General features: G+C 36.1%; 2 protein-coding genes across 12 annotated transcripts in view; one reads left to right on the top strand and one right to left on the bottom strand.

Moving 5' to 3' along the window:
• DPP4 (dipeptidyl peptidase 4) overlaps positions 1-25,888 on the bottom strand; it is an 81,264-nt gene that overhangs the window by 8,218 nt on the left and 47,158 nt on the right. The gene's annotated exons all lie outside the window — the stretch shown is intronic.
• Positions 1-25,888, top strand: part of SLC4A10 (solute carrier family 4 member 10) — a 152,558-nt gene that overhangs the window by 122,958 nt on the left and 3,712 nt on the right. For 7 of the 10 annotated variants that reach the window (XR_003526648.1, XM_027637327.1, XM_027637330.1 and 4 more), the window contains 10 exons: positions 6,247-6,352; positions 9,109-9,270; positions 9,504-9,617; positions 10,108-10,269; positions 13,008-13,259; positions 14,544-14,612; positions 16,721-16,894; positions 17,515-17,637; positions 20,977-21,044; positions 22,675-22,791. Coding sequence is in view for 8 of the 10 variants with exons in the window: in XM_027637327.1 (XP_027493128.1) it covers positions 6,247-6,352; positions 9,109-9,270; positions 9,504-9,617; positions 10,108-10,269; positions 13,008-13,259; positions 14,544-14,612; positions 16,721-16,894; positions 17,515-17,637; positions 20,977-21,044; positions 22,675-22,791 (1,347 nt within the window). In the remaining 2 variants the exon portion in view is untranslated. Of the gene's footprint in view, positions 1-6,246; positions 6,353-9,108; positions 9,271-9,503; positions 9,618-10,107; positions 10,270-13,007; positions 13,260-14,543; positions 14,613-16,720; positions 16,895-17,514; positions 17,638-20,976; positions 21,045-22,674; positions 22,799-23,466; positions 23,506-25,888 lie in introns of those variants that run through there. The other 3 variants (XM_027637333.1, XM_027637331.1, XR_003526649.1) reach the window with 2 other exon arrangements.

The following is a 25,888-nucleotide window of genomic DNA, read 5'->3' as shown; positions in this document are numbered from 1 at the left end:
TGACTTGTTTGTCTCTTTCTCCTTCATGTGAAGCCAGAGAGTGGCTACCTTGCTTTATTCTTTCCTACTATTCATCCCCTCCACTTTCAAAATAGATCTCCTTGTTAAGCAGTTCTCCACAGCATTCAGTTTTTTGTTGGTAGCTGGTCTACACAATGCCTTCAAAATCTAGAAAGGCTTATAAAAAATTCTTGTGTGGTTTTGTTATAGTACATTTGTGTGTGTTGATGCACCACACCTGGACAATTGAAACTTAAGCTGACCATATAGCATTATGATGTATGGCAATATGTTATTTCCATACCAGCATTATACTGAATCTCTTCTCCTCAGGTGTATGTTTTTTTAGCTTTGGAAGCAGGGGAAGGTGGCATCCTAGAAATATTTATCAGTGAAAGCTTTCAGATGAATTGTCAATACCCCATATAGTTACACTGCACATAAACTTCTATGTATGGCAGTTACATGCCATAGTACTGGTAAGAATGCATGGACTTCATGCTGCATCAGGCAGCTAATAAAAGCCAGCCTTTGTGAGTTCAAATCAAAGCTACAAAAAAGCTACAATGTGATTATAAATCTGTTTTCTAGACTTTCCCCTTGACAGGACGTTCTCTTCCTGATGTGTGATCCGAAGAAACTGATTCTTTGAGATTTCTTCACTCTAGCATCAGTTCCCTGCCTCAGATTTCTCTCTCTCTCTCTCTCTCTCTCTTTCTCTCTCTCTCTGTGAAATTATTGTGCTGCTGAAGGCATTGTTTTGGTACTTTTTATAGGCTTTTCTATTTTCATCCTCAGCTTCACCAACTAAACTGTATAGACTTCCAACCTTAGAGAATATATGTGAATGCCTACTGATGTTCGTGACTGTCAGAGATAGGCTACTTCATGGTTGTAATTCAGGATGGCAGATCTCATGAATAAATGAAGAAAAAATCTTGTCTTGCCATGACAGCTGTGCTGTGAAAGGATTTCGTGATACTGAGAATAGAACTTAACTGACAATTTCATTTTCCATCACTATTAATTATTTTGTTTCCAGTCTCTTCTGCACTGAGACTTTGATTTGGTTATGAATGTTGGCATGAGAAGGAATATGGTAAATATAATGCCAGGGATATACAGGTGTTGTAGGTACAAGATAGCAGAGAAGACATCATTTATGATGTTGTTGTCCCCTTCCCATAGCAATTGTTAGACAAACAGAAGGACTCTGTGAATGCCCATAATACACTTGAAAATGGTGTATTTGGACACAACCTAAACATGCATAGCATTCTGCTATCGATATATTTCCTTCAACCTTGTAAATGCAACATAAAGAATACTTACACGTATATTCTGATATACGTGTAATATATTCTAATTCTTACTTTAAAACAAACTTAGTTATATTCCATTTCACACTGTCATCTTATTCTTTCTCTGTTTTGTGCACAACGTACTCGTAGAGCATCCTCTGTGTTAGGGGAAAAACTTCTTACTCACATTACCAAATATGTGCTCTGATATTCAGTGAGACATGTTGTTTAAACAAGCACATTTTGCAACTTATTTGTCATACTTCCCTGTAGTTTTTAAAATATTATAAATATTCATATTGAGAAAATCTCATTCTCAAGATATCTTAAGTGAGCGAGAAAGACATTTTGCCCTTCTAGGAAGGGGAAATGGTATATTGACTAATCATGAAGAAGCTGCAGTTGCATCTTCTTTAAATCAGATCCTTAGTAAGTATAAATAGGTATAGCTTGCAATATGTAAATGCTGGAAAAATAGGAGATCCAAACCAGTGCCTTGTGAGTTGGATAAAACCATCAATAGTAAGTGCCTCCTAGTCTTGAAAACAACATACTGAAAAATGGCAACTCCTTAGGGATGAATGACCATGGGGCTTAAAAAGGAGCTGCACTATTTAAGTGTGTTTAATGTACTCACAAAAACACTGTCTGAAGCACTTGTTCAAAGCTGGACTGGCACCATGCTGCGTATTTAAAATCTGTGTGGGGAGCAGAGTGTATGTGACCAGGTAGAGAGAAGAAAATGGTGAAGAAGCAACCTGAAGAATCAGGGGTTAAAGGTGGATTTTGGAAGGATTGGAAGGACCAGACCGATGTTAATTTCAATGGAACAAATAGACGCAGGCAGTAATGCATTTCTTGTTTTGCATTAAACAGAAAGTTACAGTCAGGATGAAAGTGGATTTAGTACAGAACCTTTCAGCTGACTAGTTGTTGAGTAGCCACGATATTTATCTTTTATTACTGATCTACAAAGGAGAGGAGAAGTATTACCCAACTTTACATATAAAATAACAGGTTTCTAATTTACTAACCGATATTCCCTTTCCCATTGTCCAAAGAAAGAGAAGTCCTGCAGTCTTTTTGGTGCTATTAAGTATAGTAGTAACTATTCCCTTTGTGGAACAAAGAAGACTGCTAGTTGTTTGAGATGTCCTGAAGTTGCTGTTGTCAGATCCTAGCTCTGTTCTCTGGAAACAGTACAAGTTGAAGGAGATGTTGCATGCAGTGAAATTATGATAGCTGCCTCAAGGCAATGAAATTAATGAAGTTGAGACATAAGAAACAAGTGTCTATACTGCCTATACTGTTACAGTTAGATTGGCGCTGAAGATTTAGCTGAAATTTTGATCCACCTGCAAAAGGGAGAGAGGAGAAGGCTCCAGAGGATACCAGTTTGACAACCATCCTGATTTGCAAGAGATTTGCAAGAGATTTCTTGAGCACTTTGGAAGGTGTAAAATCAAGAAAGACTCCTTGTTCTGGTTATTTTTCCAGTTAGCGTGTTCAGGCTGTTACTCTTTGTTACTTTCTCCTTTTGTCAGTTCTAATCTTACAACAGCTCTGCAATTTTCTGAAGATTGTCTTGTCTGAAATGGTTTATTAATATACCTCAGACTTATAAGCCACTTCATAATAGGGTGTATTAGATTTTTAAATACCCTAGAAGAAAGCAAGCTCTGCTGATTTCTGCCTACCTGCAAATTATGGACATTTAAAATACAGAAGATAGTGAGTGACCTGTGACTGGGTACCTAGTGCTATTTTAGATCTCTCAGCCTCCAGCTGCCTTGAAAACAAAGGCATGAGTTACCACAGACCCTCTCGTATGTGCCAACTCATCATGGATGTCAGATAGCATGAAGTCTGCAGGCACCCGTGTTTAAATGTCTAAGTTGCTACCAGGAGATCAGAACGTCTTGCAGTGGCCAAAAGTGTAAAGATGCAAAAAGAATTGTTCTGTCATCAGTGTGATGAAATGGATGTGTTGAGATTGGCAGCAAAGACTTTTTTTTCCCCTCTACAGCGATAACTATGCTTTTGCTACCATAGCCAGTGTCAGATTCTTCCCTGCCTATATTTTAGCCGTGAAAGAAACCAGTTTCTTCTTAGCCATGATGAAAGAGAATCAAATGAATCCTTCTGTATCTTTTAGCCTAAGAAAGATGATTGCTGTCTTACAAGGTGTGAGAGTACATTGCTGAATGGTACCGTATTTAGAGCTGAATATGTTGCTTAGAAAATATAGGTGTATGTATAGTCTCTTACTCTTTTGGTAATAGCATAAACTCCACATAGTACACAAGTGCTCAGTACTTTAAACAACTTTACAAGAACTTAAGAGCATTTTGAACATCCAAGAAGGAAGTACGTTTTTTATCAGGAAAATAGAAGGATGTATTAGTATTAATACAATTCAGTGTATTTTACTTTTTCTTCCAACAGCTCTCAAGTGAAAAATGGCAATGAAAGAGACTAAAATATTCAAAAGATTAGACTAGAAAACCTCATTTCACTAGTGTGAGTTTCTCCTTGCAGGTCAGTTGTGTTGGGAAATAGTTATTATTGAAGCAATTACATGTGTTATGAAATGACACAGTAGATAATGTTTTCATGTTCTGGCGCTGAGTGATACCTTCACTTGTGTTTTCTGGATTGGAGAGGGAGTGTCTTACTATCTCACATTTCTCTAATGTTAAACAATTAGTGTGATGCTGGAAGACAGTCATACCGTGGTACACTCTCACACCAAAATGTCAGTGTTGCCAAAACACTTACAATACTGAAAGCAATATAATGTTGTATATATATTTCAAAAGACTGAAATCGTTGTTTGAATGGTCTTCTCAGTAGAAAGCAGGATCTGATCTCTACAGTTAGGGCCCAGTTCTGCACTTGTTCAGTGACAAAAGCAGTGTGCAGGGTCATTTTGGTCTGTGTGGGTGGAGTTTGCAGAAGTCACTTAGTTGCTGGTGATCAGTCTGCCATCACTAAATGCCTGTGAAATTGGTAAAGACCAAACTGGAATGCTGAGAAAAAGGAAAGTGATAATACTATAGAAATAAACAGATGATTTCATCTGAAAATGAATTACTTGAGCTGTGTTAAACTATAGCTTCATTTGTCATGTTTCTAAGGAAATAGAAATTTTGGCTCCTCTAACTTTTAAATGTAATTTTGCAGTTTGCAGCAAGTGTAGCTGTACCATGTAGTGCTGGCGACAGGCACAGTCTTCCCTTCTAGTGAGGAAGTGACTGATTGAGCAGCCCATGTCACCTTGGCCTACTGTAATCAAACCCTAATGGGCCATGGCCCAGCGTCTGCCCAGTCTGCGATCGGCGATGGACATCAGGGGCCAAGAAGCTCCTGTGCTCACAGAGAACAGCAGTAACCCGACATAGCCACCTCTGTATCGTTGCATGAACCTCCAATACTCCTTGCAATAATGCAGCTGTACCGTTTGTTGGCTTTATAATGCTACTGTAGCTCACTAGTAGTGACCTGCTTCATTTAACCCATTTTGTAATATTTGAACTACGCTTTGAACACGCATTCATTTTGCACTTAGGGCCTGATCCAAAGCCTATTCAATATATTTGAAAGATCCAGTCAAGGACTTTTGGCTCAGGCCCTCTATTTCTCTGAATGCAGTTGCTTTTTTATTTTGCTTTTTGTTCATGGGCTGTAAGGGTTTTCTCTTTCTTTGATAAATAGCTGCATTTAAAATAAAGCAAGGAATTGCTCAAAGATAACCTGCACCTTTACCTATCTATATATTAAATGCGGCTGTTGTCACATGTATAGTATTGTAAATGAAATAGAATGGCAGTGTTGTGTACTCATGATGTAGATGGTAGAATTTCTTATTTAGAAAATTGTACAAATCTGGATGAGTATTGTAATTTTGTGGAAAGTTAAACAGCCACAGGAAAATAGATGGTATATGTAAGTGAATAAACTGATATTCTTCTACAGCTAATACAAATGCATGCTCAGTGATTCTGTACTCTATAGTTAGATGTTATCCTGTCCCCAGCTACTCCTGAAAACTTTATCAGAGAGTACATAATCTATTTAAAGCCATCATAAGCACATTAAAATACTAGCAGGCTGGATGGTACTATAGATTATTAAAGTAGGATTAATTTAAGGAGAACTGAAAAGCACACTTGTCATCTTGGAACCTACAAAGTATCCTGTGTATTTTGAAGGCTTTGTCAAAGAAAATGTCTCCCACAGTTGCTTCAGAGACTTTAAAGGCTTAAGTTTGATTTTAAATTACCTATTTGCAGTATTGTCCTCCCACATTGCCTTGGCACCTTTTGTATGTTAAAATACACAATTTAAAATGAAGAACGTGCTTCTACAGCAGTTGTGGGGAAAGGAAAATCAATGGACATAGAGTTCACAGAGTTTTTGGTGCTGATGATGCCAACACTCTTAGAGCCCTGGCAATTGACTGGGTAGTTTGACAGTTTTGTATGCAAAGACATTTCTCTGGTAAAGAGAAAGAAAGAAGGTACAGACATTTTGTTATTTGGGAAATTGATAAGCCTGGAACTGTACATAGCATGTAATGGCCATGTAGGGAAATCTTAGGTATAACGGGGCGGAACAGAACTGGCACATACTCAGTATTACAAACTGCACTCAGAAGTATCAATGGAACAGGAGGAAAATGGGCGGTAAAACTTAATGTGAACAGTGGTTTAAATATGTCACTTTACGTACTATATATGCATATGCACCTCACGGCAAATTATACTCTAGTAATACACTAGCTACTGAACTACAAACTGCTTCAAAGCATGCATTTACAGAATTCATTTAAACTAAAATTTTCTGTCAAAGTACAGCATAATTTCAATATGTTATAAAATTGATAATTTGGATTAATATCTGATACATATTTTATTACAAAGGAAAAAATGTTTTGTCTTTTCAGATGCAATTGTGTGGAGCCAGAACATCCTAGCAATAAAACCTTACAGTACTGGCAGGACTACAATATATCTGCATCTGATGTGCCATGGGGGAACCTAACTGTGTCAGTAAGTGAAATATTGGAACTTAATAAATAAAGGCATAAGTATAAATAATTTTGTCTCTCCTACTGCAGCAAATATATTGAAAAAAATACCATGTTTTTGTGATCATATTTGTTCAAATAAAGCATAAAATATACTTAATAGAAATTTACATGGACTTTATAGTGTTACCTCCTTTTGTGAGCATTTTGGACCTTTGATAGTACACGTTACTGCAAGTGTGTGCATTTTGTGCTCTGCTTTGGAACCTTCTTGACACACTAGCACAAGAGCTTGGCTGAGATTAAGTCTAAACATGACAATGGATTTGTCCTAAATTCTGCCAGATGGCAAACACAAAGTTCCCTTGTGTAGAAAGACTCAGAAGCATTTATTTCCCCTAAAACATTCTAAAACATTCTTGCTACTGGTCAGACTATGAGAGGAAGGGGAGAAATTTTGTAACATTTGCTGTTCAGTGCCTGTAATATTTGTTTTGTCCAGGGAGGTAGGGGAAAAAGCTACAGTTTGTGGGGCTTGTGTGGATGCGTAACTAGCTTCTAAGTGGTACACTTTTCTTAGTTTAAAGAATTTATTACTTCAAGTTTGCCTTCTTCAAAGTAACATTTACAACTTGATAAGTGTCATTTTGAGATTGGGCCATCACTTTTTCTCAAAAATGGATCGTTTCATTACACAGTCAAAGGGAATTGTGTCCAAAAGACACCAAACTAAACAGCTCTCTCAAAAAATAAAACTGAATTAACCAATCAACAGGCATAATCAAATTGAACACTTAAAAACCAACCTAGTGGACTGTCTCCAGCAGATACTGGTTTTTCTTTCGAAGATGGGAATGCAGAAGAGCTCCTGTTCTCCTATTATGAATTAATCAAGAGCTTTCTTCCATGGCTTGCTCTGAGCAAGAACTGCTCCTTAACTCTGTTGGCGTGGACACAGCAGAGAGAAAGTTGAGAACTGCTGGCCTAAGGGATTCCAGCAGTCCAGAATGAATATTCTCAAAATTGGAGCACGCTCTAAGAGCATCTGTGCAGGGGCAGACTCCTCCTCTCACTTTCTCAGATCTCTGACAGTGTTTTTCAGAGTACATTTGCAGCTGAGGAGATTTAAAATAACAGATTTTGTTTTAACTATAAATGTAAAAGGCTGGCTGCATTATATAAAACCCTTTAAAACTTCTGTGAAAGTTTATTACCAAAATTTGAGTTTACCTAGGTAGCAGTATATCTGACCAACTTTTCTCATTGGTTCCTATAGTTGCCAAAGAAATAACTGAATTTTTTTCATACTTTTGTGTCTTTATTTCCTGCAAGAAACTTCTGTTCAAGAGTACTGCAGTAAGAGATTAGACCTTGCTGTCTGTAAATATTTGGTCAGACTCACCCCACTGTCTGTTTTACGTCTCATATCTTCATGTAGTTTCTTGTGTCTGGTTGAAATGTTCCATGTTTCTGAAGATGTGGATTTTCATTCTCTCTAAAAAACAACGGTAGGAGTAACAATTCTTTTGCTATCAAGACAAAACAAGTATGAGCAAAATGCTTGTTCTGATGGTGACAAAATCATTTTCAGTAGGTAATCAAGGTCTAGCTCAGGCCAGGACAAGTTTTCTAAAAACTTGATGTCCCAGAATCTTGAGAATTTCTTCTGGATTTCCTGATTATTTTTTTTCCCCACCTGAAACCTTTATTTCATCCGTTGGAAGTGCATCATATTTATCCCTAGTTTACTCCTATACCAGTATAAAAGGTTTTGCACTCCTTTGTCTCACAGTCATCAAATAGCAGCTGTGTTTTTTTCCAAGCCAATCTTTGTTCAAAGCCGAAGTTTCTCATAACGTGTCAAGCCCACAGTATTGTGATGCCAGTCTGATGAGCCAATGACCCACTTAATCTAACACTAAAGGATCCTGATCTGGCAGGATATTGCTGCCAGGAATCTGTGATTCTGGGCGCTGCATTTCATTTTTCTTAATAAGTGTGGAGGCACTGGGAAGGAGAGGGAAAGAATTTTGAGTCCAGAGCTGGTAGCTCCTTTTTTAGAGCTACTTTCTATGATTTTAGACAACTAAGCATGGTAATGGAGAATTGCTGGATATGTTTTCTGATGTATCTCCGTAATTGATCATAATTATATTGAATAGAATTAATGTTACAGATTTGGGAGTTTCTGGTATTTTATCAGGTTGATTTTTTCTTTAAGAGAAAGACAATTTGTGGAATGTGCTGCCCCCATGTGGTAATAAATATATTGATCCCTTTTAGGCAATATTTAGTCTGATACTGCACATTCTAAATAGCTTTTTTTTCAGTTGCTTGGCCTGTGAAGTTAAAAAAAAGCAGTTCTTGACAATGCACCAGGAGCAACCTTTCTCTTGGTGGCTTTTGAACTTTGCTTTCCACTCTTGAAAAGAATTAGTAAGTCTAAATCTGTATTTGTAAACAGAAAATAAATAAGTGAACTTACTCAGTTTGAAATAAATTTGGTTTTATATTAATCTCTTTATTTATGGTATGTCTTAGTGACTTCATCATTTAATACTGATTAAAAAAGAGATTATTTTTGAGAGTTTGAGAGTTTTCTGTGCAGACTAAATGCATACATAGTGAGTTTTAAGTTTTAAAAAAATAAATATATAAGAATTCTTGTACTATTCTAGTAATACAGTCTGCTTGCAATTTAGGAAAGAAATTGGACAGAAAATATTAGTGTAAGCACAGATACTTCTTAGAGCAACACTATTTTTCTCTCTCTAATAGGAATGTAAAAAATTTCACGGGGAGTTTGTTGGACGAGCCTGTGGTCATCATGGCCCTTATGTTCCAGATGTCCTCTTCTGGTCTGTCATCTTATTCTTTTCCACAGTAACGCTCTCATCCACACTGAAGCAGTTCAAAACTAGCCGATACTTCCCAACAAAGGTGTGTGCCATTATTTTAATTCAAAGGTTGTCATTAATCATGTGTAAATATGAATTCCATCTGCATTGCAATCAGTAAACTGCTGAAGTGGACACTGCATCTTTTCTCTATTAGAAGCTTGTATCAGAATAAACATTGTTTTAGCTGTAAGCACAAAATGTCTTAGTGAAGAAAAATCTTAAATAATACATGAATGTTTTAGTTAAAATAGTAATTTCTCTCAATAATTGTAGGTACGATCTGTTGTCAGCGATTTTGCTGTCTTTCTCACTATTCTGTCTATGGTTTTAATTGACTATGCCATTGGGATTCCATCGCCAAAACTTCAGGTTCCAAATGCTTTTAAGGTAAGTTGTTGATACGTTGCACTGCCTTAGTATTTTACAAAATAATCTCTATAGTGGGTTTATTAGTTTTTTATTATCCTCAGGGAGTAGTGATACTATTCTAAAATTTTTGTGTTCTCAAAGTATTATGCAACCTCTTAGGTGTACGAATCATTTAAGTGAGCCTCTTCATGTTTTTTTCAGGCCCCTTCATGCTTTCTGATGTAATCTCTGCAAAGATTAATAAGGTTCAAATCACCCAAATCCTAGACTGCTGTAACGTTCTGGGGCTCCTTCCAAATTCTGGGTTCACTGTATCAAATACAACCAAGTCTGTGACATTCCAGATGGTTTCATTATGTGTAATTTCTTGGTATTTTTGGGTATCATAGGAAGTTTAGCATTTTGTAGTGCTCCTACATAGGTAGTAATGTTTTGTATGTAGTCTTGTGAAGCTGAAATGTAAATAATCCTTAAAGTTCTGACTGGTCATGCATGACTGTTTTTATAGCCCACCAGAGATGATCGTGGCTGGTTTATTACTCCTCTGGGGCCTAATCCTTGGTGGACAGTGATAGCTGCTGTAATTCCAGCCCTGCTTTGTACTATCCTTATCTTTATGGACCAGCAGATCACAGCTGTCATTATCAATAGAAAAGAACACAAACTAAAGGTATTCAGTCAAAATTTATGTTTTCACTGTTGTTTTCTTCTTCAGATTATGTAACATGAGATCATCTACTTGAGGATGCTAGTTTGTTAAATGTTATACAGTACCCCTTTAAATTGTTATGCTTTTTCTTTTTTGGTCTCTGTAGTACCTGTGTCCTGTGTCAGTGATTTATTGCCTTACAGAAGTCTTTATGAATGTAATCTGGAATACAGATTCTCAATTAAGAAAGTGCTATCATCTGTGCTTTATTTTTGCCCATTCACTTAAGGAAAAATATCTTCATGTTAATGATTTCCTTAAGTGCCATCTTGATTGTCTTTTCAGGTATTGACAGTGTTGTTCTACTGAACTGGATTTTGAAAAACTACTCAGAGCTTATTTCGTAATACAAGACTTTTTTCATCTCTTCATCTTTCTCTGTGATTCTACCCATCTTTTTTTTTTTTTTAAATGCTTTTCTTATCTTAAAGAAGGGAGAAGAATAAAACTGAGCCTTAGAAGCACAATGGGTTCTTAAAACAACATAGGACAACTTCCTGCTCTGTTCTCTAACACTTTAGTTGCCTACAGATGGAGAGAGAAAAAGGGACATCACCCCTCTGAAAAACTGTTGGGCAAAATCTAGCAGCAGGTTTCTGTACATGTATATGCAGAAAGCTTAGGCTTTTTTTTGACATACTTTTAATAAGCAGCAATCCAATCCCAAGTTGCTTTAGCAAATGCATTTGCAACCTTCACTTTGCATTGCCTCTTCTTGGATGATTGTGACATTTGATATGTTCTTTTTTTGCCCTCTTTGTCAGCCTGGCTCTTCATGTCAATCCATAGCATTGCATGTGGTTAACTTGACAGATGCAGGAATTTGCTGCCAAGCTTTGGAATGTGTTTTTTCAGCACTGGCATCTGGGAGTCAGATGGTCCTCCTGGCTGCCCCCTTGTCTTGCTGCGTTTTAGTTTTGCTGGGGTCTGGTGTAGCATCACCTGTTGCTATGCTTCCTTTTCTTCCCATATGTCAGGTTCCTCAGATCATGTATGAATGTGAGGAAATGCTCTCGGATTCTGTATGCATTAGCAGATACATTCCTCATAAATGTGTCAGAAGGTAAAAAAAGGTGTCTCTGTTAGGATTTAGAATTAAACTCTTTCTTTGAGTGCATTGTGCATGTAACTAATATCTGTGTTTGACACATCTCCGAGTTTGTCAAGATGTGTCTTGGAGTTAAGACTCATAAGCGCTTTTGGGGAGTGAGGGAAGGTTGCTGGAGTTGATTCTCTTAATTTTCTTTACTTTTTCCCCTTTTTAAATAATGTAAGCAAATAAGATGGCATTTTCATTTCAATATATGGCTTACATTTTCATAAACCCAGACGCTTCCCATTTTAGAAGTAAAAGTTGTCTTCAGAAAGAAATGATTTGTTTGCTTCCAACTCATTTTCCCCTCTTTTTTTATACTTCCCATAGCAAATTCTGGATAGTGTACATTTTAGCTTTTGGCAGTCTCTGTAGCAAACCTTTCCAAGTTTAGTTTAGTTACTTTTTTTATGTCAAAAGGCATTTGCATGGGTTTACAGGCAAGATTATGGTTCAACATATTCACATTGTTTGCATGAACATCACTGTTTCATCAGACTGTGACACTGGATTTGTTGCCATATTGCAAAATTTTGTGGAGATAGCTAATTCCCTGATTTTTTAAAGGAAAATAGCTTGAGCTCCTGCTTGCATTTGTGAGGTGGTCCTGGATACCTACTAAAATTTAAATGAAATATCCTGCTCAGTTGTGGTAACAGTTATCTATAGAACCAAGCTTGGTGCATTCATTATTTCTCCTTTTCAAGTGCAAGTTGTAATTGCAGGTTTTTAAATGTATAGAAGATTTGACCAAAGAATTTTATGCTCTACTATAAAAGCAAAACCCTATCCACCTGTTGGTAAATTCATGTAGTATTTGAATACTACAGAGCTGAGCCAAACCAAAAGGTTTTGTACTTACTTTCCATATGGATGTTTATGATATTACTTTTGAGTAAGGAAATCAGTAAAACGGTACCTGATTTTATATTTTAATTTAATGTATAGTTTTATTTCTCTTAATTTCTCGCTATCTGCTCTTAGATACAATGGAAGTACATTAGTGAAAATGTATTACTATCATGTGCTTATCATCTTTAAAAACTTTAAAAGGATGACTGTGGTATCATGGCCCTTAATAGCATAAAATGATTTTGCAAATGTTAACTTAAGAGTTTTTGTGTAGGTAACAATAAAATACATACTTTTGTGCCTCCTGTGTAAGAATGAATTGAGGGTCTATTAAGGTTAGTGCAGTGGAAAGTGTGCAGTGCAGCTGGATGTTCTGCTTACTGTTATCCACAAAAGAGATTTAGTTAAGACAGAAAATTTATGCATTTTCCAGTGTCTTGCTAGTATCTATTTTATAAGCAGGAGAACTATTATGTGCCCACTGTAAAGTGGATTTATGATATGTACGTTTACCTGGAAAGAATCCAATAATATCGAACACTTCTTGTGAACTAGTGTGAATTCTGCTTGGATAACCAGTTTGCCATCACTACTGACCCAACCTGGATAACACAGAGAAGAAACCAATTTTTTTTCTACAAGTCACAAATTTTTTATTTGTCTCTAGCTGTTCATTAGGAATGCCTGCCAGGAGTGTTCTCCTTAATTCAGATGTCATTTTATATCTTCTTGCTGTCATTATTTTTTTTTACAGAAAGGATGTGGATACCATCTTGACCTACTCATGGTGGCAGTCATGCTTGGTGTGTGCTCTATTATGGGATTGCCATGGTTTGTTGCAGCCACTGTCCTCTCTATTTCCCATGTGAATAGCTTAAAACTGGAATCAGAGTGCTCTGCTCCAGGGGAGCAGCCGAAATTTCTTGGAATCCGGGAGCAAAGAGTCACAGGGCTCATGATTTTTGTCCTTATGGGCTCATCTGTCTTTTTGACAAGTATCCTGAAGGTAATTTGGGGAAGTAAGGAATAGTTAAAGAATACTGCACTGAACATTTCACTGTTGTCACTGTACTATTTAATGACTGCTCTTTTCAGGCACATTACTAACTAGCATAACATTTGTTACACAATGGTAGTCTAAAGTGGAATTCTAATTTAGCATAATAACGTGCCTAGAGACTTCTAGCATTTTTTAAACAAAAACCTTGCAATGAAAATCTGACCTGACTGAAGTCCAAGGGAATTCTGCCACCGACCTGTAGCAGATGAAGATTCACACTTTGTCTATATTTTGGGCCCATGGCAAATTATCAGGAAACAGTCTTGTTATAACAATTCCAAATTTATTTAGAAAATTTAAAAATATTTTGTGATTTCTGGGTAATTTAAAAATGTTTTCACAGTTGGAAGAGAAGTTCTGTGGTTTGTTTCTTGGAAATGAACATGGAGATTATCTCATGCTTCCTGCGTACTCAACAGAACTCACTCAAATGGGTGTTTGCTTATATGCATATATAATACCATGTATACACTTCATACTGTTTAAAGAATTATCTGCCCTCTGTGCAATCAGTAAGAGTTTTGCCACTGGATTCAGTAAAACCAGAATTTAGACTTGCATATTGTCACAGTGAAGGCAGTAAGCCCTTAGAACTTGTACTTCCCAGTAGTATTTTATTAAGTATATAATAAAATTCTCACTTTGAAAACACACAGAACATGCATTTTGTGTATTTAGTATTTAAAACAAATATTTATCTATGGAAATACTCGTTTACCTAAACACTATATGCTGAGAACCTGAACATTTAAAATAGTCTCTTACAAAATCATTCCATAAAAATCGTTCACCCATTTTATATGCTTACAGCACAAAATATTTCTTTTAGTAGTAAGAAGTATTTAGTGTCTCTTGAATATTTTTCAGAGGTTTATAGCTTTAGTCTTCAGATCTTCTCCGGAGCAGTCTTTTAAGTAAAGAATTTAAGTATATATCTAACACTTTCATGGTTTTGTGTAGATCTGTTAATTTTATTAATAGTGAATAAAGTATATTGTAATGACTAGCCATGAGAGGAAAATAAAACTATGGAGCCAGATTCTTCTTATGCTTTATACTCTGAGAAACATTATTAATTTGTAATTGGGTGACTCTGAATTTACAACTTGTCTGATTAATGCAGGCATATGGCTCTTTGTATTTCAACTGTTTTAGATGTCTTTCATGAAGAATTTAAAATTGTTAAGTAGTATTTAATATGTTCTTCCCTTTCTCTGCTTGTTTGTGCAGTTTATTCCTATGCCAGTACTTTATGGAGTATTTCTTTACATGGGTGCTTCATCTCTAAAGGGAATTCAGGTAAAATGGATTTATGATGAGTGTGTTATTGATGATGCTTTCTATAAAAAATGTAGCTGTTCTTATACATTATTGTGCTATCTTTTGTGTATAATCTTAAAAGAGTGCTGCCAACCTTAAATTTTTGAAAGTGACTGACTTAAAAAAGAAAATGGATTCTCTCTAAATAGAATATTCCCTTTAGGTAATGTGCTCCATTTTTTTTTTTTTAATTTTATTTTTTAGGTGCTGAATTTTCTGTTCTTCCTTTTTACCAAGGAAATTTTGTCTGGTCCTAAAAACTAAGTAATAACTATCAGGAGCTCTTCCCTGTCTCCTACCTCCCCATTCACCTGCTTGCCTGCTGCCTTTTTAGCTTCCAAGTTAGGGCCTTTGCAGGGCTGCACTTGATCTTGAACTTTGCCTTTATGAGACTTTTGGCTAACTTGCCCTAAAACTAACATAAGTGAAATTTTGAAGACCTTTCCTGTGCAAATAAATGCCTCAGGCAGGGAAGGGGAACTGTTGCAAGCCACAGTTCTTCAGGGATGAAGGGCAAGTCTAGTGGAAGGGCAGCATTCCTGTGGTGCCTTAAGTAGGACTACGTGGCAGAAGCCAGGCATTCCAGCATTCAGGTTGGGGCTGGGAGTGAGATCCTGTGTACCATTTCTCCTGTCTGACTGCAGCATTAAATGGCACATTGTCAAATCCTTCAGCCCACCTGACACAAACACATTTTCAAGTGTGCCTTTGTTTGTTACTGAAAGTTGAGGCATCGATACACCTTCCAAGACAATTGAGAAAGAACAATCACATGGTGAAAACACAAGTTATACTGTGCAAAAGGTTGTGAAATACAAAAAGCAAAGGAAATTTCTGGTTTGTTTCTTTTATTATATTTAAATTTTCAGTTGCAAGTTAAAAGCGTGTAGCTTTTATTTTTTACCTCTATATTTATAGGCAAAGCTGGGAACACTTCTTTTTTTGACTGGTGGTCTCTATTCAGAGACTCTTCTTTTATATCTTTGCCTAGCTCTTCTCATTTGGGTTGATATTCTCAGAAGTGTAGTTTGGCTTTTACTGAAGTTTAAATAATTTCAATTTAATATGGTTAGCTGTTTCTCAGAACAGGGGTATGAGAAAGTACACTACTGAGGAGTGCTTTTAAAGCATGCTAAAATCTGGCTGTCTTTTCTTGGAAAAGTGATAGCATCCTCCTCTCTTTCTCCCTCCCCAAGCTGGGACAAGGAACTGAGATTTGATAAGACGGCTTTTGTGAGAGGATGTGCTTTTTGCTGTTTCTGTGAAAAAGAAATCTGCTCAAATCTGGCCAAATTATAAACCTTAAAAAAAATGGAATTTGCACATGCTCAGTAAAAATTTCTGAAACTTGACACTCCTGAAGGCTGTGTGAATATAGCATGGCTCATCCATGTGGGGAGCAATGGTGTATCACCATCATCACTGTGCCTTGGCAGCTGACACAAAAGTCTCGGGTCAGTATGGAGCTAAATAGGTCTGAAAAATAGGAGCCTCTTACATACGTTCCTAATAGCATGGCAGTCAGCTTTCTGGCATCCTTTTTTTTTTTCTTTTCTGTTTCTGGTTTTGTGAATAAAGTAGAACATGGAAAAGAAAAAAATCAAAAGTGTCTGGTGAAGTAAAAGAAAAAAAGGTTGTTCCTTCACAGGAAATAAAAGACCGAAGAGATCCTTTCGTGGTCAGCTTTTTAGGTGCTAAAGGAGGCAGAGCTCGGTTGTTGAGAAACAAAAATTTAGAATGTATTAGAAAGGTAGTGTGATAGTGCATATGCCCAACAGGATCCAGAGATCCCGCCAGCTTCCATTCAGTTTGACTAACCAAGTAATTAAATAATATGATTCTTATTCTTACTGTGGTGGCTCAGTGAGAGAGAAGATTCCTTTGCCACTGTTGGACTGCTATAGATTAATGGCTCATGATTGTAACTGAGATAGTCTCTTCTGTGCTCCTGAACTTCTGTAGTTTTGCCTTTAGAATCACAAGCCAGATTCTTTGGATATTCAGCATCTCTTAGGCAGTGTGTGAATGCCAGCATAGATGATCCTACAGCTCATTTTGATCCATACTTTTAAAATTTTCTCTTTCAGCTTTTTGACAGGATAAAGTTATTCTGGATGCCTGCAAAACATCAGCCAGATTTCATTTATCTGAGGCATGTTCCTCTTAGAAAGGTCCATCTCTTCACTATAATTCAGCTGAGTTGTCTTGTGCTTCTCTGGATTATAAAGGTTTCAAGAGCTGCCATTGTCTTTCCTATGATGGTATGAAATTTTTTTATTTCCTCTAAAAATCTCTTTTCACTTGCGAATAATTATTGTTGAAGAAAAAAATTAATTGTGGGCAGATAATTACAATATTGCTTTGATTCGATGTTCAAAGACAATTCATAATTTATTAAGTAAGGAAAAATTTGACATGTAACCTCTGTTTTGAATCTGTGTGGATAGCCCAACTATATATTCTCTTAGGGAAAATTCTTCTCTTTAAGAAAAGTATTAAATTTATTTTATGTTTTTTATTTAAGGATAGTACTCAATCCTGTTATAGAAAGAACATTCACTCATTAAGGAAGACTGTTAATTGCACTTTTCATTGAGGGGCTTTACAGTTCTGTGTCTTGCTAGAAATAAGTGTTCTGCTGCTTAAGTGATTTCTAATTATTTTACTAATAGAAAATAGAAGATACCTACTGAACTCAATGATTGTTAAATGCTTCAAGCCATATTTCATTTGAACAAAGGAATACCGGCTGTTGGCTTATTCAAATTAAAGGATAAAATTGTAGCTGCAAACTGGGCACTTTTGAAAGTATACCTCTACAAGTGTATTTGTCTGTTTTACTTGCTTAATTTCCTAATTCTTTGAATTGATATCTTTGCAGGTCCTAGCTTTGGTATTTGTCCGAAAACTCATGGATTTCTTTTTTACCAAGCGGGAGCTCAGTTGGTTAGATGATTTGATGCCCGAGAGCAAGAAAAAGAAACTGGAAGATGCGGAGAAAGAGGTGGGTCATGGTTTCAAGTTTTTTTGGTGTGTAGCATTTTATCAATTTCTCCTTCAGATATTTATAGAAAGTTCTGTAAACGGCACATTCCATGCAACAGGCAGAGTTGTTAACAGTGTCTTAAGTATAATATTTTCATATTTTGCATAACTGCTTTTAAAGTTAGAAATCTGATAAGCTTAGGTGGGGATGTAGGTTCTTAAGCTGCCGTACTGTCATATAACGTATTATCCACAGTGCTCCTGGGGTTGCTTCCGAGACCCGCTCAGATGATGTGCAGAGATGAACCTATGTCTGTAGGAAAGCCCTGAGATACCTGGGGCACTTCGATGCTGCACTGGGACTAGTCTTGTTCTCACTAGAGATGTTGAAGAGACAACTGCAGAATTTAAGGGGTGTGGCATGTCCCAGCTGCCTCTGAGCCATACACAGGTCACACAGCATCACCTTGTGCCCTTTTTTTCTCAGCAATGTCATAATGCTGTGCAGTATCCCAGTTACACTCTAGGCCCGTGTTATCCTTCTGCTACTACAGAAACAATTTACTTTTACTGTGTAATGAGAAGGTCAGTGACACTGCTAACCCTCTTAACCAAATCCTCAGACTGACTTACAGCCTTTGGCGTTACCATTCAGTTGGCTGTTTCAGATCTGGACTCCTCAGCTGCTGTCAAAGAACATGCTTTTATAATTTCTTACTTGATACAGGACAGATTCTTACATATTTCCACTCAAAATGTTCCTATATTTTGACAGTGAAACACTAATCTTTCTGATTCTACCTTTCTAAACAATTTTGCATCTATTTTTTCAACATTTTTATCTAGCTGCTGCTTCATTACTTGCTTGTTTGAATGTCATATAAAACTGTAGAGGTATAAAGTACCTTTATGTGTGAGGGACAGAGGCCTTTGTCCTCTGTCCCTGGTATCAGCCACCTGATTAGTGTCAACTGCTAGGAAACCTCAGTACTGGGCCAAAATAGGTGAGGGACAAGTCTCAATGGTGAAACACTTAACTGCAGGAGCAGTACGTAGAATATGTTGGTGCCAAGTTATTTTAAATGGGATTCATGTGTCCTGCATCAGCACTTTTGAATAGCAGCATAGTGTGAGGCTGTGGCAGTACCGGGAGGTGGATATGCAGGTAATGCCTTGTAGTCTTGGCAGTCAGTGGTCATTTCTAGGCTTTGGGGATAGATGTGCATATGACCTCTATGATGCTCTGAAAGCCTCTGCAAAAGCCCAGGACCCTTGAGGAATAAATTTTGGTGGTACAAGGGTACTGCAAAGATTAGACAATGTGAATGGATAAATCAGCAATTTATTCTTAGGGATGCCCTGAGATGTTGAGGCCAGTGAAATGTGTGTGTTAAGGATTCTCATTAGTAGGTCTATTTGAAGAAATAGGACATGGGCTAATAATTTGAACGTGTAACTATAAAAACTAGATTTCTCTGCCTTTTGGATTCTTCTGTGACATTTGACAACTCACTGCCTCATCTGTAACCTGGAGAACTGTGACTTTGATTTCCTTGACACATTCAACATACTGTCATGGAGTATGTTTTGGGGAAAAAATTTTACCGAGGTGGAAAGCATCATGATGATTATTTACTATTTAGTATGTGCCTTTAAAACTACCAGGATGAAATTAAAATATGAGTCATTGTTTTCTCCCTTGAATCAAAGCAGATGAAGAGAGTTGTTTCATCACAGTATCTGTTGTCACCACAATTCATAGTAGAAGTAGAAGTAACCAAGGTAGCTCTCTTCATGTGGGTCTGATTATTGTAAAGAATTCCGTGTTATCCTTATGTTTTGGTTATATGTCACTTTCTTTCCCATGCTTGATTGCATGGCATCAGAAAACAAAACTGGGAAAATCTACTGGTGTTACTTTATTTCATTCACTGTCTATTTTGAGAGGTTATTTTTACATATTTTGGCATTTCTAAATATTTGGAGCTATTATTAAAACTGTTCAAGTGTCAAAAACTTCTGAAGCTGTGAAGCCTAGAAATGACAAAATTAACTAGTAATAAAAAACTTCTGACATGTAGCCTAAGGAATTAATTGGAGAGTTGCTATCACACAGCTTTTAAAAATAGAAGTATTCTACCCACAAGAATATTCAGAAGTATAGTTGACAGGATCTGAAACTTACTTGATTGGATCCTGATTTCATCACTTAAGTTGTTTTTGTATTTTTAGGCCATGTTTTTCCAGGGCTTTGTACATTTACAGTGGATATGATACATTCCTTCTCCTCACAGACCTCCTATGGAAGCCACTTTAATGTTAACCAGTTAAGTCTTTCTGAGATAAGAATGAACAAAGAACTTGTCCCATTTGGAGAAAAAAAATATTGTGACTTTTATAATAGTTGTAATAGTGAAGCGCAGAAGAAACAAATGTTTGAGTAGAGAGAACTGAAATTCTGCTGTTTTGGAAAATTGTACTGGCTCTTCCAGCTAATACCAACAATCAGTGTGTGGGGGTTTGGTGACCTGCCAGAAAATGGTAAGCTCTCTTTTTGGGAGAATCAAGTCATGCTTTCAGACAGGCACCAGCAAAAACTGTTGCAAAGCCATCTAACAAAAGGAAGAAAGCTGTGGAGGTCTCTGGGTGTCTGTTGCACTCATATACACACACACCATAAAAATATAGAGCAGGATTTGATGGTTACAGTTGTGCAAAGCCATGTTAACCTCCTAGCTGTGGAGCCTTGAGTTGATATCTGAAGGACAGAAACTTGTTTTTCTTTGTTTGTGCAGGCAGGACATGGTGCTTGAGGGGTGTTGTTTTTTTCTTCCATCCTGCTAAGACAGATTTTCCAAATTTGTAATTATTTCACAAAAAGAATTTTGGTAGATATATCTCCTAGTTCTCTTCAAGTGCAAACTAATGTTGGGTATCTTGTTTCACTACCTTTCACTGAAATAAAACTTTATCAGTATTAAAACTGTGTGTTCAAACTTAAATCAATTTCCCTAATTTTTGCATGTAAACATCAACATATATATCCTGTTATTAATTTAAAATTCATTATTTAAAATTCACCATACAATTGCTCACTCAGTGTTACTATTTTTCCTCTTTCTTTATTGTTATAAAACATTGCTCTATTTGGCATTATAAAATAATATGAAGTGAAGATGAATCTTTTAAAATAGAAAGTTTAAAATGTCAAATATTTAAATTAAAAGAGTTGAAAAGTACCTTAAAGAATTTCGAATAAATATTTAATAGTAAAGAAAATGGAAAGAGGATGAAAGTAAATAAATTTCACTTTTTACATCATCATATCCTGTCTCATGTCTAAATTCCTTTGTTCTAGGAAGAGCAAAGTATGTTAGCAATGGAAGAGGAAGGGACTGTTCAGTTACCACTAGAAGGACATTACAGGTAAAATATACCTTTCCTCTTTTAGGTGAGTTGCAATTAAACAAATAAAATCAACATGCCACAATGTTTATTCTTGATGCTTACTCAATGTCAGGAGGATGTTTGTCTGGTACAAATAGGTGAACTGAACTATATACTGCAGCATTTAACAAGCTCAGCCCTTTTCTAGTCTTTCCACATGATCTCACAGTCCCTAGGAAAAGGACACACTAATTGAATTTTTCCACAATGAACTTTGGCTTCTGACACACAGAGTACAAAAGGAAGATGTAGAGTGTGTCAAACCATTCCACCTGGTGCTAGCAGGGAGCTAGGAAAGGTTTTGAACACACTGCAGAAAAACTAGGTTCTTACAGTAATACATTTTAAAACATTCTAATTAATACTATCTGTATAAGATAATGAAGGAATCAAGAGCTGTCCAGGGTAGATAAGACATAATGCAGGGTTTACTCAGATTAAAAAGCATGAAAATCTGTGTTATAGATGGTAATAATACATGTGACCAGCCTATAAGGAATTAATATAATTTACAGTTTTGAGAAAGAAATTCTTAATAAAGATTTGAAATATCTGGTGACACATCAATGAACTTTGAATTCATAGGAACACCGTCTCACAGTGGGCTCCTCTCTTATATTTTAACACAAAATTACCCTAATGTCTCCTAATGTAAATCAGTGTCTTGTGTCTGAAAAATCCCAGTCTATTCCTTTTGATTCATCATACTACTAATGGTCTGGTTTTTTTCTTCTTTTGTCCATACCTTTTGGGTCTAATTTATATTAGTAGTATGTAGCTTAATTTATCTTGTGGTGTGATCTATATTGATCTATAGTGTGTTTATGTTGGTAGAGCTACCTGGATAATATCTGACTCTCTGTACTGTAAGGTTTACAGTCTTATAGCTAAAAAGAAGAATCAAGACATTGGTTGTTAAAAGTGATTCCCCAAAACACAACAGCACATTTACTGAGGGCTTATTGAATGTCACGCTCTATGTAAACCATGAAGTCAGGAATAATGTACCCTTAACACATTTAAGATTTTTTATTCTTCAGTGTATAAATACTTATTTGGAGCAGACCAGGTAAAGCAGAGGGCATAATGGCTGGAAAGTGCTGCTGAAAGCTACTGATCAGTTTAATTGGGGCATTTTTATTAAATCTCGTAAATATTTTATTTTTGTCAGGGCTTTTGATTGCTTTTAAAATTGTTTTAAGAGTGGGTGGAGTTTCAGATCATAAGTACTTCGAAAACTGTTAGAAGCTCTTGGGATTCATATTTAGTCCAACTATGCTGCTGGCATGCTGTGAGATCTTGGGCAATATTTAATTTACACTTCATTTTTCTCTTGTCCATTAGTTGGGAGTGACACTATGTTTTATTGATGTTACTGTGATTAATTGCCATTGGAGGAGAAAAATACTAAAAAAGTGCTGAGATGTTCTAAGAAAATATATAAGTAATTGTTCAGGACTTTTGAAGTTTAACAAAATTCTTTAACTTACATTGCACTTAATTATTGTCATCACTATCAATTTTCAAGAACTTTTTATAGAGTTAATAAGTAGCAAAGATTGCTGATTACTGATTGTTTTATTGTGTATTTACTTTTGTTCTTGTCTAGAGATGACCCATCTGTGATAAACATTTCTGACGAAATGGCAAAAACTGCTGTGTGGAAGACATTGTTGATATCGTCAGAGAATGCAAAAGATAAGGAGTCAAGCTTTCCTTCTAAAAGGTCTTAATTTTTTTACTTTATATATTATACTTGCATTATACTTTATATATTGATGTCAAACCAATATTAGAATGTTTTGCTAGGGATTAGAAAGATTTCTGGCATCTTGCAGTTTTATTTCTTATGTCCAATCATAATATTCTGAGCTCAAAATGCAAATTCCCTATTTATTAAAAAAATAAATTACAGATATTTGCATGGTACTTAGTTATGCTCCAGTGGAAAATGAAGTTGAGCATGTTTGATGCTTGTGTAATGAACCACCGGCCTCCACCTGGATATTGCACAACAGCTGTTGTGTCTGTTCTGCTTGCTTTTGTTCTTTCCTCTTGACAAAGAAGTGATCATCACCACCCTGGAAATAGCTGTATGAAGAACCCATTACTCTGAATACAATCTAATAATATTCGGAGTGAAAATAATTTTAAGATTGCATCACTTCATTTTTCTGCCTACTTCACTCGTACTCAAAACAGTTAAATAATTTTAAAGTTTAGTCTAGCCAAGTGGAAAATGAAGCCACAATGTTTTATCTTTGCTGCAGAGTTACTACAGGAATGAGAAAATATTAAATTCAAGCCCAGTGTGATTTTTAAGAGTTTTTCCTCTGACTCCATAAATTTAAAATTTAACTATTTTCTATTTAATTGTTTCGCATCACACTTCTGTCATAAGCTCCCCTTCCTAATCACTCTAGAAGCTGATTTCCCAAAGGTAAGACCCTGTCCCCAACCTTTTCCTTCTCTGTGTCTTCCAATTCAGAATGGTGTCACCTAGGAACCCAAATGACTTGACTTTGTGAAATTTTTGGGGAGACAGAATGAAATTTCAAATGGGAATGTAAAATGTCTTCATTATAAAAGCCCCAAATATTAAAACTTGAAATTTAATATATATTAAAAATAGTAACTTTAGATGTAGTGTATTTAAATGTTAAATTGAATTTATTCCTAGATAATATTTTTTAAAATACAAAATTATATTCTGCCCATTTCTAAATGTACTTTTCAAAAGAAGCTCCATGTTTGAAACAGCTAGTAATTGTTTTATGGTGAAAAAATGCAGTAAGAAAAAAATTTGTAGTGATACACATTTTTTAATTTTGTCACCCCAAAATGGCATTTCAGTGTTGTTTATTTCCCTAAACAGCATAAACAAGACTGAACAGTTGATGACCAGAGAAGCTTCATTTCAGAAACCCATGGAGTGGCCCAATAATGTGATCATTTTGATGATATTTCACTGACAGTAAAAATAGCAGTATAGTTCTGATTTGCCTTCTACCCTACATGTCACAGTGAAATCAGTGTGGTGCATGGAAGAAGGATGTACTGGAGGATTTTCTTACCTTAAGTGCCTCTGCTGTCCAGGCTATAATAGCCTGGAGAAAGTAAAGAATCTGATGGGGTACATTCACACCCCCTGGGTATGTAGGAGTTGTAATTTTTCTGGTGGATATTGCTTTCTTTGATGGTAGGATAGATTATGTAAACATGAAATTTTTTTTTACCTGAAATTTTCCAAAACTTTCTGAGCATCCGCATAGACTGTGGCTACAGACAACATTGGTAAGAGATGATATGGCCTTTCCACTGCAGTACAATAGAAACTAATTCTCCAGTGAGCTCGTTTTCAATCTGTTCTTGTATCTTTGCTCATGAAATCAAAGACTCAGGAGAAAAGCTTTTTATGATTTTAGGTATGAGTGTTCTCTTGTAAAGAAACAGCCTTAAAAACTTCTGAAATCCTACATTTTCATGTGCTCTGCCTTGTCTCAGATTCGCACACAGGAGTAGATTCAAAGAACTTTAAATCTGGAAGTCTTGCTTTCTGATAAGGAAAAACCATAGACAACTTTAACCTTAAATCATAGTAGTGACAGAACTACATAAACATTATAAACCATAATGCATGTATCATTACGTGAATATATAATTAAATTCTAGGTAATTACTGAGAAGAAAGAAAGCTTGGAATGGTAGCAGTTGTAAGGATGATCTTTGCAAATGATCAAGATCAGCAGTATTAGATTACGCAATTCCCTCAGTGAAGGGCATCTTACAATAGGGGGGAGAAAAATCATGTTTTGAAAAAAATTTTCCTGATGACTTTCAAAGTTCAACAACGAAGTGTTTAGTACTCCCTTTCCTGCTGTCAGGTCTGCTTTCTTATACTAATATCCAGAAATATTTTTAAATGGGGATAATTAAATTATGATATTGCACTATGATTTCATGTAATGCCTTCTATGCACGGCATAGTCCAATTAACAACATAGTGTGATTTCTGGAATACTTAAAATCTAGAAGTTCTTTAGTAATTAAATGCGGAGTTGACTTGGCCGACAAATTATGATCATCTACAAAGAGAGATTTTAGGCAGGAAGGATTTATACAAATTACTTCCCAGCCTGATACATGGATAATTTCTATCATAAGATCTGCCCCTAGCTCTGTGAAGTAGCATAGTGTGTCTGACAGTTTTTACATCCCAGGCTCCTAACAGTTTTTTAGTGTCTAAAGAGGGGACTTACATGAGATTCAGTCAACTCTTGCCTAACAACAGAGGCATATGAACTTTACAACTCTCCAACCTTAATTTTTCATTATTAAAATTCCTAGGGACCTAAAAGTCTGCCTTTGAGCTTGTCTTCGTAGAATTGAACACCAAGGCACCTTTCTGAAACACAGCCCTCTCTGATACATGTAATTAAATATTCCACTGTCTTTGGTTATAATATTAAGCCCTTCAGATAGCAATTTCAAAGGATATGCAGAAGATCTGACCACGTATAGAAGGCAGACTTAGTTGGTCTTTTAAAGTATTGGAGAAAGAGACATCTGTCACTTTGTAGATGGTATGAGTTCCCTTTTCTACTTGAAGATATGCAAATCCTACATCTTCTCAAACCTTCCTGCTGAGGCATGTTAGACTACTCCCTTGGTAGAAAGGAAGAGAGCTCTAACTCCCTTTCAGATCCACCAGTTACATATTTTACTGGTAAAAGACTGGTCTTGTCCCTTTTTTTTTTTTTCAAATTTCTCAAGGCATTAAAGCCCACATCTGCAGGAGATGCTCAGAGATGTGAATCCTAAAT

The sequence above is a fragment of the Corapipo altera genome, unplaced genomic scaffold (assembly GCF_003945725.1).
Source record: "Corapipo altera isolate COAL_440 unplaced genomic scaffold, ASM394572v1 45, whole genome shotgun sequence".
Lineage (NCBI taxonomy): Eukaryota > Metazoa > Chordata > Aves > Passeriformes > Pipridae > Corapipo > Corapipo altera.
This window is presented reverse-complemented; position numbering and strand designations above follow the sequence as displayed.